The sequence below is a fragment of the Athene cunicularia genome (assembly GCF_003259725.1).
Source record: "Athene cunicularia isolate RWA chromosome 3 unlocalized genomic scaffold, athCun1 chr3_part1, whole genome shotgun sequence".
Taxonomy (NCBI): domain Eukaryota; kingdom Metazoa; phylum Chordata; class Aves; order Strigiformes; family Strigidae; genus Athene; species Athene cunicularia.
The window spans coordinates 49521328-49535743 of record NW_020799097.1 but is presented as its reverse complement, the minus strand read 5'-3'; the positions used below and the strand labels follow the sequence as shown (position 1 = coordinate 49535743).

Genomic DNA, 14416 nt, shown 5'->3' with positions numbered 1-14416 from the left:
TTCTTAGCATAAAAGACTTCTTTGACCAAGGGTAAGTTGTTCTTGATTAACTCTGAAGTACAACTATGAGAGAGCTTCTGTGCCCTGTCATGGTAATGTTGACAGTATAAATACAATTTCCTTCCAGCCCCATCCTGTCCTGAAAGGACATGGGAGGAAATCTTGTTGGCTGGTTTGTTGTTAATGCATATACGGTCTTGCCAAGGGCCCACATTACTGAGCTACATGACTTACAAATAACTATGAACTTAGTCTTCCTTCCTTTTCCCCTTCAACAGGAAAATCCTAAATGAAGGTAATTATAAAAGGCAGATGTCTCAAAGAGGAGGAAAATGCATCGTGTTTTGAGTTGAGGAATTAGCTGTTGCTCTAGCTGCACTCTTTAGTTGTATACAAATACTGGTTTGCATGTGGACTAGTTTTTTGGGTGTTTGTTTTTTGTGCATGCAGTAGATGACATACTGAAATGGGAGACAACTTGGAGTTGGAATATAAAATGGCAGAAGTAAAATTTACAGGTGCACATTAGCCAGACAAAAGCTGAGTTCATAAGTGATAGTTAATTATGTGACATGTGGAAACCAGAATGGATTCTTATGTTAATGTATGTGCAGTGTCACATAAATGGGTAAAAAATCATTCTTTCTTCCAATGTTGCTGGATGTTTCGTTAGTCTACCAGTTGACCTTGTACAACCTACTCCAGGATGAAGTGAGCATGTTTGTCATTATGGTTTTTTTTTTTTGTCAGATTGGTTAATCACAATCTTTCTCTTTATTTTTATAGAGCAAATTCGACTAAAGAATATAAGAAATGTATATGGAAGATGCTTGTGGTATCGTTTGCGACTGTTAAAACCACAACAAAACATAATTCCTACAGTAAAGTATGTTTCATTTGCATGACTTTTAAAGAAATTCCTACATTTTAATTTTCATTAAAAAAGTATTTTTTTTGTGATCAGTGACTGGAATTTGTTATGTAATAATGGCTTTTGTGTCACAGAAGAGATGTTTGCAATATGCTATATTTGAATAATTAATAGTTAATCATTATTAATCTAGTGGGGCTTGAAATCAAGATGGACCCTGTTTGTCCTTTATAAAATATCTGCTAAATGAAACTGGTGAACTTCAGCATTAATAAATAAGTAAACAATGCATTTATTTGTTCCAAAAAATAATCCTCCCTCACTGAAATTAGTGGTGATGGTGATGTCTTTTGATTTAAATATTTAATGTTTACACATACATATCCAAATATACAACAGTAATTTGTATGTTCAAAGTTGATGGTTTTATATACTTCAGTTCTCTTGTTTATTACTCCCACCCTCAAAATATTTTGCTGTCTGTTATGCATCTGTTCCAGCTTTTTTTTTTTTTTTTAACATGGACTTTGTCTAGGATCAGGTTAAAGTCATCCTTTAAAAATAGGAAATACTCTTCTATACATGCTGAGGACAGACAGTTAAAGAGTGGAAAGAGTCTTTATTGAAGATAAAAAATTAATTAGAAGTCAGAACATCTGTCTCATCTGTGTCTAAGGTGGTGTTATAACTGAAATACTCATACCAGCTTCAAAATGGCTTTAATATTTATCGCTATTTTAATACTGGTTCTTGAAGACTGATATCAGATGGCTTCTTATGTTATTTGTAGAATTATGCTAGAGCTAGTGGATTAAAAAGTTCTTTCTTCCAAACAGGAAAATAGTCCTCCTTGCTGGCTGGGCATTATTTTTGTTTCTTGCATACAAAGTTTCCAAAACGGACCGAGAATATCAAGAATATAACCCTTATGAGGTTTTACATTTGGATCCTGTAAGTAATAGCATCTTTCGCTAGTCTGTATTACTTACAACTGTATATTCTATGTCTAGATGTCAAACTTAAGGCTTGTTTTTTTAACTATAGTGAATGTGTTTAGTGGTTTTCTGGCATCTGAAAGTTGCTGCTGTATATTGTAAAGTCAGTTGGTAGATATTCTCTGCCTATATCTGTACTAATTTATAATGTTTATATCTAACTCCTTCAAAATTCTAATGACGTTTTTAGTCCAGTGAGATGTGGCTTTTTAATCTGTTTTGATTCTTACTCTGATGTTGTTTTCCTTGCTCGGTAACAGAAAAACAGAAAAGCAATTCTGCTCTGTATTCCCTGTGAAAATCTTCTCAATAGCCATTTTAAAGGATGTGCTGAATAAACTGTATAAACAAGAATGTGGATTCATTTGCTTTACAGTTCTGGTACAGCAATATTTCTCTTGTAAACGAGATGTTTCACTAAAGGATGTTAGTGATGCATATTTTGATGTAGTGAAGGTTAACTTGAATCACAGTTGTATCTGTGAAGGCAAACAACAAACACTAAATAGTGATACCAGCCAGTTGGTTTGTTAAACTGGGAAAAAGTTGTAGTGTTTATCTAGAAAACGGATGCAGTGCTTTATTTATATTGAATATCTGATTCAAAATGGATGTAAAATGTTATATATCCCAAGGAGGCAAACACACCTCATCTTTTCAGTTCTGAAGTCTGAGGTATGTTTTACTCTCTGGTCTAAGGAAGTACGCTGTGGATACAGTTCAGCACAAGAACATGGAAGAACTTTGAATATACTTGTTTTGATTAAACTTAATATATATTGTTAGTGTAGGAGAGCTTAATATGTATGTGAATGTTAACAAATACATTTCTTGCCATTAGTGATGTGGCTTGTCAGCATAAGGATAGGCATCACTGGTACTGCTTTTCTATGCTAAGAAAGCCATTATAGCAGATAAGTAGACTTTGGCCTGTTTCTAGCTAGACAGGTAGAAAAAGACCTGCCTGTTGTGTGTGGAGACAAGTAATTTAAATTCAACCTCTGCTCAGTTCCTCTGTGAATGTCTGATTGCTGACTTGTGTTCTCTCACTGTCGCACAGGAACAAGATAAAGTTTTACTATTGAATGTTATCTGTTGGAACCGGGCAGTTTAAATATTCATATATCTGAGCTAAACAAATCAGGCTTAGGGATTAGGTCATCAGAGGATTTTCTTCTGTCGTCTCTGGCAAATTTCTGCAAGTAACAACCCTGAAAAAAGGGTGTTTAGACATGTGCAGCTTATCCAGGCAAAGAAACCAATACTGAAATGCTCCAGGAACTGATAGAGGGATGAAACATGCTGTCGTAAGGACAAGCTAAATTAAATCAGAGATGTTACAAGGCGGTTAGAGATGAGTGTGAAGATAGATCCACTGAAGTAGGGTTCAAAATAGAGTCCAAGATTCCAGAGTTTGGTATTTCTGTGCTATTGGATTGTGTGTTAAATCCCCTTGAAAAACTTCTAGTTCAGACTACATGAAAGTTAACAGCTTTCTTCTGTTACCATTCAAGTGGAACCTTTAGAGTTGTTGCCAGCCCTGCTGATGTTGAAGTGATGCAGATGTTGAAGCATTCTTAGATAATAGAACTGTTGTTGCTGTTAAAAAACCAAACAAACAAACAACCCAAAAACCTCAAAATTTTTTTTTTGTAAAAAAAGTTACAGATGTAAGCACTTGAAAGTTTTGGTACACAATAATTCATTTGCTTCTTTGCATTTACACTGTGACAGAGATTATTTTATCATCTTACGTTATTGTATCAACTTATAACAAGAGGCTTTTTTCTCCAGAGGAGAACCATAACATGAACAAAGTCCAGATAATGTACATGCACCTTATTTTATATATAATATGAGCACTTTGTTTTGAATGTAGAATAGCTCATTTTGAAGCACATGACTTGAATTCACTAATGCGTAAGGCACTCGGATATTATTACTGATTCATTGAGTAAGTATTCTTACTGCCATTTTAGAGGTGGAATCCAAGGCATAACGATGAAGCTCAAAACTGATTATAATTTTGGATTCTTAAAGACAGACAGTCAGGACCTTAATTTTTTTTTTTTGTAAGTACTTAATATAAGGAAGCTCTGTGTTCCAAGTAGTGCTAAGTGACGCCACACACTAGGCTACTAAGCATTTCTGTAAGTCAGGCCTAACCTCTGTAGCCTAGCTTTTGAAAAGCAATTAATGATAGATAGAAAGTTTGTCATCAGCTTGTCAGGGATCACATGCACCCTTTATGGCAGAGAGAAAAAAATAGTATTTTTTTTATGGGCTGCATTCATGTGAGCCATGAAAACCCATCTCTTCTCCAGCAACCTGATTTTATTTTTTTTTTTCCTCTCTCCCCACCCCCTTTCCAGCTTCTGCGCCTCATCTGGCATTCTTCATCTAGTCTTGAAATAGCTGTTTTTACTTGAAGTCTAATTTATTATAGAGTAAATTCATCCTGTGCATTAAATGAGGCAAGGCATGCTGTTGAAAAATAGTGTTGGAAAATGATGGACACATTGTATAAAGAGAGATAAAGTTAACAGCAAATGAGGCCTCAGGGTAGTTCAATTTCTGGTTTAAATTTACTGAAATGGTACCATAATCTTTAAATAACTTCTTGTGTGTTTGCTATGCTGACATATAACTTCTAACTTATACAACTGACTTTAACAAGTCAGCATGCTAGACCTTTCTATCACAAAATACTGAAAAGTCCCGTGGTAATGGTTCTGTGAAACTTAGCAGATAGCTTACTAGAAAAACTTTATTTGCACTTACTGTAAAGTTTTGTGGGTTTTCTTGGGTAGTGAAGTTCACAGTCCAACCTGAAAGTTAATGCACAGGAGGTTGTGTTGGTGGCATTTCATGGCATGTTATGGTAGAATAAAAATTGGTCTCTTCTCAGATACAGGTAATGTATTCCCTTTGTTCAAGAAGTTTGAAATAATTTATGGGTAGGATGATTCTAGTCAAAGGCATTCTTAAGCAGCAGGGCAAATTTGCTGTTCCCAGTGACTGACAGATTTATTTCTGCCTACAAGCTGCAAGTGAACCATCATACTTGATGTATGAACTCTTGCTTAAATAGAAGAATACTGCAAGTGAGAATTCTTTGTATTCATGAATATTTTTAGGAAAAGATAAGATTTGTCAGATAAGAAGGCCTTACTTTTTTTTTTCTATGGATGGTTTAACAAAGTAATCCACAAAAAAGCAATACCGAGTCATCTGAATGTCTTTTTGTTAGACTGTGACTTCTAACTTGATTTAAAAATATAATGGTTATAAAAATGCTATTAGAAAAATAATCATGTTTCCATGTGTATAGAAATATATATGTAATGTCATGATTATATATTAGAACATAATTCTTCAGTGAATGGTTCAGAGAAATATTGCACAGTGTACATTAGAATATATATATAAGATTGGATCTGATTTGAAGTGTTTATTAATAAACTCAAAACTTTTCTTTCTCAGGGAGCAAGTATATCTGAAATTAAGAAACAGTACCGTGCACTATCGCTAAAGTACCATCCAGATAAAGGAGGAGATGAAGTTATGTTCATGAGGATTGCTAAGGCTTATGCAGCGTAAGTTTCTTTTTTGCCTATAAAAAATGGGAATTTGATATTATGAGGAGGGAAACCTTTAAGATAATAGGGATTACCTTATCAGCCAGGAAACTCTGTTTGGATATGTAATGAAAGTCAAAACATTGGTTCAGAGTATATTTGCTCTGTACAAGTTAGGAAGTATAATTGTTTACTGTCTGTCAGAATACTTTAAGGTGTTAGGTCTTTGTGTTAAACTTCCATATCAGCTAGGAAAAGTGTTTCCAGTATGATACATATTAAATCTTAAAGGTGACAAAGAACAAAATGGATGTTGTAGTTTTTAAACAACCAACTTGTGTCATGGCAATTCTAAAGTGTTGATAAGAAAATAAATATACTGTTTGTTTCACTTGGTAATAAAGCCAAAGAGACAGTATTTTAACTCTGTTCCCATCTAGTGACAAAGATATTTCAGTTTGGTTCTGACTCAGTTTTCTCTTGGTTCCTTCATGTCCCTTTTCGGTTTTGCTTGCCTTGCAGTCCTGACTCGACTCAGTAACTGTTTAATATTATCTGTGTAGTTCTTAAAAGCTGAATCCTTGAATCGTCTTTTCCTTCAGAGTATTTTTTGGCCTTACCTCTGCTTATAATTGCCTTTTTTGATCCGAGAGATGATGTCTAATACTACAATTTGGTATAAAGGAAATCCCTTTTTGTTGAATTTTCCCATAATCAAGGTGGGGGTTTGGGTTTTGTAATGCTGTTCATACACAGAATGTTAATACAGCTTTATATTATTTTCTACTCTAAATGATCATCTTTCAGAGTCTGGTACTCTGACTAGGTTCTTTAAGATATTCCATGTGTGGAGGATGTAATGTTTAATACAAAATCTGCTTATCTGAAAACAGCTGATGTTACACATGATTTGTGATTTAGTGGAGGGATACATTTATATTAGGTTTTTAGTATATTTTGTAAGTTAGACTTAGAAAAGTACAGGAATTTCAATACACAGTTCAATCACAATACCAATGTGATTCCCGTTACTGGTCTCTAATACACTCACTGTCATGGCACTGGATGTCCCCAGGTGCCGCAAAGGCATGCGTGTGTTGAGCCAGCTCAGACCTGTTGTGCTCTTCCAAATTATTTTGCTTGTTGTATAGTTCTTATACTGTATATCGGGCTGAGCCAGGTATCCACTTCCACCATGCTGGTCTCGCAAACTTAAGACATTCATACTTTTTTAATGCACTTGAGGATAAGCTGCTTACACCACCAGTTGATCTGCTCAACTGTTGATAGGTGTTTATCTAAAACAAAGATGGAGTCAGCTTCTTTGCAGCAGCTGTGCTGAGTCACTGTGGTCAGTCTGAGCCTCATAGCACATGTCCCTTTCCCATCCCCTCTGAGCCGCCTTCTGTTGTTGGGATTTATTGGGTCAGTCACGTCATCAGAGAACCTAGCAAGTTGATGATTTCTGCTTTTAAGTCAGTTGTCTCTGTGGTTGACCTTACTGGCTGAGAGTCCTGTTTGGGGTGAAGTGAGGAGGAGAACCATCACCATGCTCACTTGAGCAGATTTGAAATTTTACTTTTTGCTTAAACACATCTGCATCACTGTGAGTCTCTTCATTAAGACATTCTGGTATTGCTTTCTGAACTCCTGAAACATCTCACTTCTTTACTTGCAAGCTAGCACTCAAATGCTTGATGATACAGTTTGATACTCCAAATGCTAGTGCAAGGGCTGTGGCAGAGGCATATCTTGAAGTAAATGATGGTGAAGTTCCTTAAGTATGCTGTCTTGGAAGAATATAAAAGTCACCCATTCAGTGAGTCTGCTTGTTAACAAATGTGAGACTTATGAGAGGTAGGGAGGCACCCATCTGCTGACCTGATGCACTCTCAAGAGATGTGCTGCTTAGTGGGGACTCATATCAGGGATATTGCTGAGAGACAGTCTGCTGACTATTATCTGCTGCTGTTGTTTCATGTGTGCACAAATGATACAGCTAGGAGCAGTCTGAGGAGTATCAAGAAGGATTACAGAGCCTTGGGAATGGTGGTAAGGAATTCTGGAGCGCAGGTGGTTTTTACATCAATCGTCCTGGCCAAAGGGAAGGGATTTGAAAGGGCCTGTTGAATCTGGCAGATTGAGTTGCTTATGGGACTGTGCCACAGCCAGGGCTTCAGCTACTTATACCATGGGAATTGTTTTGAGAAACCTGATCTACTGGGAGCTGATGGAGTCCATCTTTCAGAGAAGGGGAAGAGCATCTTTGGTCATAGGCTTGTCAAGCTGGTGAAGAGGGCTTTAAACTAAAGTTGATGGAGGAAGAGAACATCAATCCATTCCATTCCTACCAGCTTGATGCCAGTGCCAGTAATAAATGTCCAGAGCCTGGAGAGGGATCACAGGTCAGCAAGAGAGCACCTGAAGAGCAGCACAAAGGAATTCCAGCCAGTAAGTCAGCTTCATCAGGGGCCTTTAATGCCTCTATGCAAACACATGCAGCATGGGGAATCAACAAGAGGTGCCAGAGATGTGTGCATGCCTGCAGGGCTATGATCTTGGTATCATGGAGACATGGTGGGATGACTCCTATAACTGGAGTGTTGGAATGGAAAGATACAGGCTCTTTAGGAAGGATGGGCAGGGGAGATGGGGAGGGGGTGTTGCCCTCTATGTCAGTGACCAACTAGAGTGCATGGAGCTCTGCCTGGAGGTGGATGGGGAGCTGACTGAGAGCTTATGGGTCAGGGCTAAAGGGAAGGCAGGGACAGGAGATGTTATAGAGGGGGTCTGCTACAGGCCACCTGACCTGGAAGACCGAGTGGATGAGTCCTTCTATAGACAGATAGGAGCAGCCTCATATTCACAAGACCTGGTCCTCAGGGAGGACTTCAGCCATACTGATATCTGTTGGAGGGACAATGCAGTAGGGCATAAGCAATCCATGAAGTTCTGGAAGGTGCTCGTGATAACTTCCTTCAAGTGATAGAGGAGCCAATGAGAAGAGGTGCTGTGCTGGACCTTGTTCTCACCAACAAGGAGGGGCTGATGGAAAGTGTGATGCTTAAGGGCAGCCTTGGCTGCAGTGACCATGAAATGGTGGAGTTTGAGATCCTTAGGTCAGCAAGGAGGGCACACATCAAGCTTGCTACCCTGGACTTCAGGAGAGCAGACTTGGGTGTCTTCAGGGATCCACTTGGCAGAGTAACATGGGATAAAGCCCTGGAGGGAAGAGGGGCCAAGAAAGCTGGTTAATATTCAAGGATCACCACCTCCAAGCTCAGGAGTGATACATCCTGACAAAGAGGAAGTGATGTAAAAACACCAGGAGTCCTGCATGGATGAACAGGTTGCTCCTGGACAAGCTCAAACACAAAAAGAAAGCCTACAGAGGGTGGAAGCAAGGACAGGTAGCCTGAGATAAATACAGAGAAACTGTCCAAGCAGCCAGGAATCAGCTTAGGAAGGCCAAAGCCCTGATAGAATTAAATCTGGCCAGGGACATCAAGGGCAACAAGGAAAGCTTCTATAGGTATGTTGGTGATAAAAGGAGGAATAGAGAAAATGTGGGCCCTCTCCGTAAGGAAACGGGAGACCTTATGGGGAGGCTGAGGTACTCAACAACTGTTTTGGCTCAGTCTTCACTGGCAAGGGCTCCAGCCACACTGCCTGAGATGCAGCAGACAAAGGGGGCTAGGAGAATGAACTGTAGCATAAGATCAGGTTCAAGACCATCTAAGGAATCTGAAGGAACACAAATCCATGGGACCTGATGAGATGCATTTGTGGGAACTGGTGGTTGAAGTGGCTAAGCCACTGTCCATCATATCTGAGAAGCTGTGGCAGTCTGGTGAAGTTCCTGCTGACTAGAGTAGAGGAAGCATAACCCCCATTTTTAAAAAGGGTAAAAAAAGAGATGATTTAGGGAACTACAGGTGAGTTAGTCTTACCTCTGTGCCTGGCAAGATCATAAAGTGGATCTTTCTGGAAACATGGAAAATAAGTAGGTGATTGGTGACAGCCAACATGGTTTCACTAAGGACAAATTGTGCCTGATGAATTTGGTGGCTTTCTATGATGGAGTTAAGGGTGTTGGTGGATAAAGGAAGAGCAACTGATGTCATCTACCTGGACTTGTGCAAAGCACTTGACACTGACCCACACGACATCCTTGTCTCTAAATTGGAGACACATAGATTTGACAGGTGGATCACTTGGTGGATAAGGAATTGACTCAATGGTCCCACTCAAAGAGTTGTGGTCAACAGCTCGATGTCTGAGTGGAGAGCAGTGACAAGTGGCGGTCTTCAGGGGTTGGTATTGGGACCAGTACTGTTTAACATTTTTATTGGAGACATGGACAGTGGGATTGAGTGCACCCTCAGCAACTTTGCCAACAACACCAAGCTGTGTGGTGTGGTTGACACACTGGAGGGAAGGGAGATGCCATCCAGAGGGACCTTTACAGGCTGGAGAAGTGGGCCTGTGCAAACCTCATGAAGTTCAACAAGGCCAAGTGCGAGGTCCTGCACACAGGTCAGGGCAGTCCCAAACACAAATACAGGCTGGGCAATGAGTGGATTGAGAGCAGCCCTGAGGAGAAGGACTTGGGGGTATTAGTGGATGGAATACTGACTGTGAGCCAGCAATGTGTGCTCACACCCCGGAAAGCCAACTGTGTCCTGGGCTGCATTAAGAGAAGCATAGACAGCAGTTTGAGGGTGGTGATTCTCCCCCTCTAGTCCACTCTTATAAGACCCGACCTGGAATTCTGTGTCCAGCTGTGGGGCCCCCATCATAAGAAGGACATGAACCTGTTAGAGTGAGTCCAGAGTCCACAAGGATGATCAGGGGGCTGGAGCACCCCCCGTTATGAGGACAGGCTGAGCGAGTTGGGGTCGTTCAGCCTGGAGAAGAGAAAGCTCTTGGGAGACCTTATAGAGTCCTTCCAGTACTTTAAGGGGGCCTACAGGAAAGGTGGGGAGGTATGTTTTCTGAAGGAGTGTAGTGGTAGGATGAGGAGTAATGGCTTTAAACTGAGAAAGGGTACATTTGGGTAGATTTAGATTAGATGTTAGGAAGAAATTCTTTACTGTGAGGGTAGTGAGACACTGGAACAAGTTGCACCCTCTCCCTGGAAATGTTCAAGACCAAGTTGGATGGGGATTTGAGCAACCTTGAGTGGAAGGTGTTCTGGCCTCTGGCAGGGAGTTGGAACTAGGTCCCTTCCAACCCAAACCGCTCTGGGACTTAAAAATGATAAGGAGATGTCTGACTCATTCACAGAGCTTCTTCAGTGAGACAAAATCTGTATAGTGAATGCCTGGTAGTCTGTTCCCTAAAGCAGTATTATTTTTTCTAGTTAGAGGGATTCTGTTTGAGGTGGTATATTATTGTCATGAAACTGTCATTACAGAAGGAGCATAGAGACTGTAAAATTTAGGAGGTTGTATCTTAATTTATTTCTCACTTAAATATGAAACTGGGGAGTTCCAAGAAAAAAAAAAAACCAACCACACGCCATCAAAAGCTAAAAGTCTTGAATAAAAGAATTGAAAACTCATATGGATAACCTCTGTATCAACTCATCTTGCGTATTCACCTTCCTTCCAAAAAAAGATAATGTTTTCAACCTTTTCTGTCTTTCGAAATTCGCTGTACTGTAACCTGGCATTGAAAAGTGATTTTTGATGATGGGTATGCAGTCACTTTCATGAAAGGGAGATGTGATTGTTCCATCTCTTATAAGAGGGTGCACATTCTATGTCGTGATTTCTTTTGCTGTTACAGTGCTAAAAGAATTTGCCTGTGTATCTATCATGAAGGAATACAGCAGTATTGTTTCATATCAGATGTCATAGAAACAATAGCAGAAGGTGTTTAGCTTGCCAGATCATCTCTGAAGAATAGTATAAATGCCATGTTTTAAAGTTTGTGTATGTTAATGTTTTAAATTTCTTTACTTCTGTATTAACTTAATATCTCTTCTTGAAACTAGCCTAACTGATGAAGAATCACGAAAAAATTGGGAAGAATTTGGTAATCCAGATGGACCACAAGGTAACAATTATAAATGACAAGTCCTGTGATTTCTGTATATTGAGCTGTGTAATATCTGATTATTTGAGAAGGACTCAGGTCTTAAGTTATTTTTTATATACATATTTTTTTGTATGATTTGAAGCAATGCATCCAATCAATTCTTTGTGAAACTGGCTTTGGGGTGGTGTTGGAGGGAAAGGCATGACAGAGTTTGCTTTCACATTTCTCAAAATTCTTACTAGGGCAAAAAGAGAAGGGTATTTTTTTTAATTAGTCAGCTTCAGTAAGTATCTAGGGAGTCTTGCCAATATTAAAAGGAGATACAAACAAAAACCAGAATAATAATCAGAAAGATACTATAAATGTATATTGAAAAATTAACAACTAGCCATATTGAAATACACTCACTTCGAAGGGATGTATATGAGGGTATGTATATATATATATATTTAAATAAATACTGTGTACACATCTGCCTTACATTTGCTGGAAGTAGTACTGTTTGAATGTAGCTCTATGCCACCTTCACTTTGTGGAGTCCTGGTGATTATCCCTGTACTGGTAGATTGTTCCTGAGCAGGTAGCTACAGGAAAATACTCCTGATGTTTGTGTATTAAAGTTTTACAGTAGGTGATCCAAAATAAAGACTGAAAGTTAATAGATTTCCCCCCTGCCCCCATTTGCAGTTGCATGACTTGCTTGTAAAACATCTTTGCGACCATTTGTGAGGAAGAATATTGTATAGTTATAGCTGCTTATGATATTCATTACAAGCAAAAAGATAACCTGCCCTCTGTTGGGACAGGCCTCTGTAGATCTCTTCTTGTTGATGCCCTGCAGTTTGAGGGATGAAGTTATACTACATATTTACATGAAATTAGTTAAGGCCAGCTTGGAAGTAATAAATGGAATTCACTTAATTGTGAAGTTACAAGATGATGTGAGAGAAGTCTGTGCTGGAAATTCTTCCTCTGAATTATATCCATCCAAGATGGGAAATTAATTTAAAAGGGGGGAAAAAAAAAACCAACCCAAACCCCAAGCCCCAAACCAGTCTTTCAAAGAAACAATCTTCCCTCTCCCTTCAAAAAAACCCCCAACTGTGCCAACTGAATCATAGTCTGACAAAGGCATTTCTGATAGACTAAGGTTCAGTCTCTTTAACCACGGTGTTTTATAGCATAGCAAACTTCTTTCAGCTCTTAGCTTCTCTTGGTTTCCTAGCCAGGCAAGGCTCTGTCCCTCTTGCTGCAAAGTACAAATAAGATCTTGGTTCAGAAATGCTGTCACAATATCAGCAAAATGGTACTGTAAATCTCAGTCTGATATATGCACAAATAGCTTTCCTAGGACCTTTGCTGATGCTAAACTGTTTTTTGCATCCACAAGCTACTAACATAGTGTTGCCAAGGCATAGGATTTCAAGTTAGGCAGTATGTCAGTGTCCTTGAACAGACCTGAAGCTCTGACTTAAAAAGAAAGCTCAGCCAAAAGCTGAGAATTTAAAGGCTTGGAGATCCTTGTGCAGTTGGCTTGGAGATCGCTTTCACAAACTTAAGGGACTCTGTATTCCCAAAGGGCAAAATGAAATGATTCTTTGGTAGGGCAAGCAATTAGCACTGTGAATGCAAAGCCTCCTGCTCTTCTGAAACCCTAACTCAGATTATGGTGGAATTGGAGTTCCTTGATTTGTTTCTAGTTCTCTCATCGTCACTTTATCTGAAAGGTGGGAAGAAGCCTGAAACTTTCCCTCTCCCATCCTGTAGTCTGTAACCTTGTTCCACATTGAAGTTTGAGGAGCTTTCTAATTTAGTGAAATTAATCTTATCTTAATTTTATACACCTGTAGTGTAAAAATTTGGAGCCAAGCTATGCACTCTAGTTTTTTGTTCTGTATAAAGAATGGAGACAGTCCCTTACAGAGGTATATTCTGGAATGAGATGTAGCACATCTGGTATTAGACATGTCTAACCAAGTTAGATGAGGTACATCCTGCTTTCTGTGCCCAGCACAAAGGAATAGCAAGCAGTACTACACTCTGTCCAACTAAAGCATCATGGAGGTTAGAGGCAGGGAGACAAGGTTTTCCTGTCTTTGGCATGACTTGGTCCTTTATGAAAAGTAAAATACTGAATGTGCAAAATCATTTGAAGTGTTTTTAAAAGCAGGTGATGGACCTGGACAGTAAAAAGATACGCTTTTAATAATGTAAGGCAGTTTCAATAGACTATTTTCCCTTGGTATTTGCTAGTGCTTCAGCTCACCAAGCATGGATGAGGACAAGGAGACTCTCAGACCAGAAGAGAAAGAGCTTTGTACTGAACTACTTCTGTTCTGGAACAATTTGAAGCTACAATCCTAAAGGTCAAAAATATTGTGGGAAACTGAAATTGATACCACCAGTAAAAGACGCATTACATTTTTAGAGATTCTTCTAAAAATCTATAACCATTGACATATAGGGAAGTGGCTCTGTAGCAGGGCATTTACTATAACTTAATGTGATAAATTCACTGGGTGTTGTTGCGTGGAACTCCTAAGCTTGAAGTGTGGTCAGATGTTTGAGTTTCAACAAATACTAGTTTTGAACTTAACTACATAGAAGTCACGTTAGGCTTGTGCATAACAATTGGTTGTCTGAATTGATGGCTGTCACGGTGTTGGAGACAGTATCAGAACAGTATTGTAAGTACTTAGGGAATCCTAGTGTGTCCTTATTTAAGGCAGTACTCCTCATTGATACTTGCTAGTACTGAGGAAACAATGTTTTTTGTGTGTGTGTTGTTTTTGGTTTTTTTTAAGCAGGCTCTAGAAATTTGTAAAGTCTCTTTTTTCTTGGTTTCCTGGTACTTTTAGTGTTGGAATAGGTAGTGTTTGCAAAGTTCAGTTTATTACCGCTAAAACGTCTGAAGATAAGCTGTTTTACGC

The 14416-nt window shown here is 39.0% G+C and overlaps 1 protein-coding gene across 1 annotated transcript in view; it reads left to right on the top strand.

The window, feature by feature from the left end:
• The first annotated feature begins 786 nt into the window (after window positions 1-786).
• SEC63 (SEC63 homolog, protein translocation regulator) overlaps window positions 787-14416 on the top strand; it is a 46693-nt gene continuing 33063 nt past the window's right edge. The window contains exons 1-4 of the mRNA XM_026845152.1: window positions 787-886; window positions 1708-1822; window positions 5350-5462; window positions 11443-11504. Of these exons, the coding sequence (XP_026700953.1) occupies window positions 5431-5462; window positions 11443-11504 (94 nt within the window). The 5' untranslated portion in view covers window positions 787-886; window positions 1708-1822; window positions 5350-5430. The remainder of the gene's footprint in view (window positions 887-1707; window positions 1823-5349; window positions 5463-11442; window positions 11505-14416) is intronic.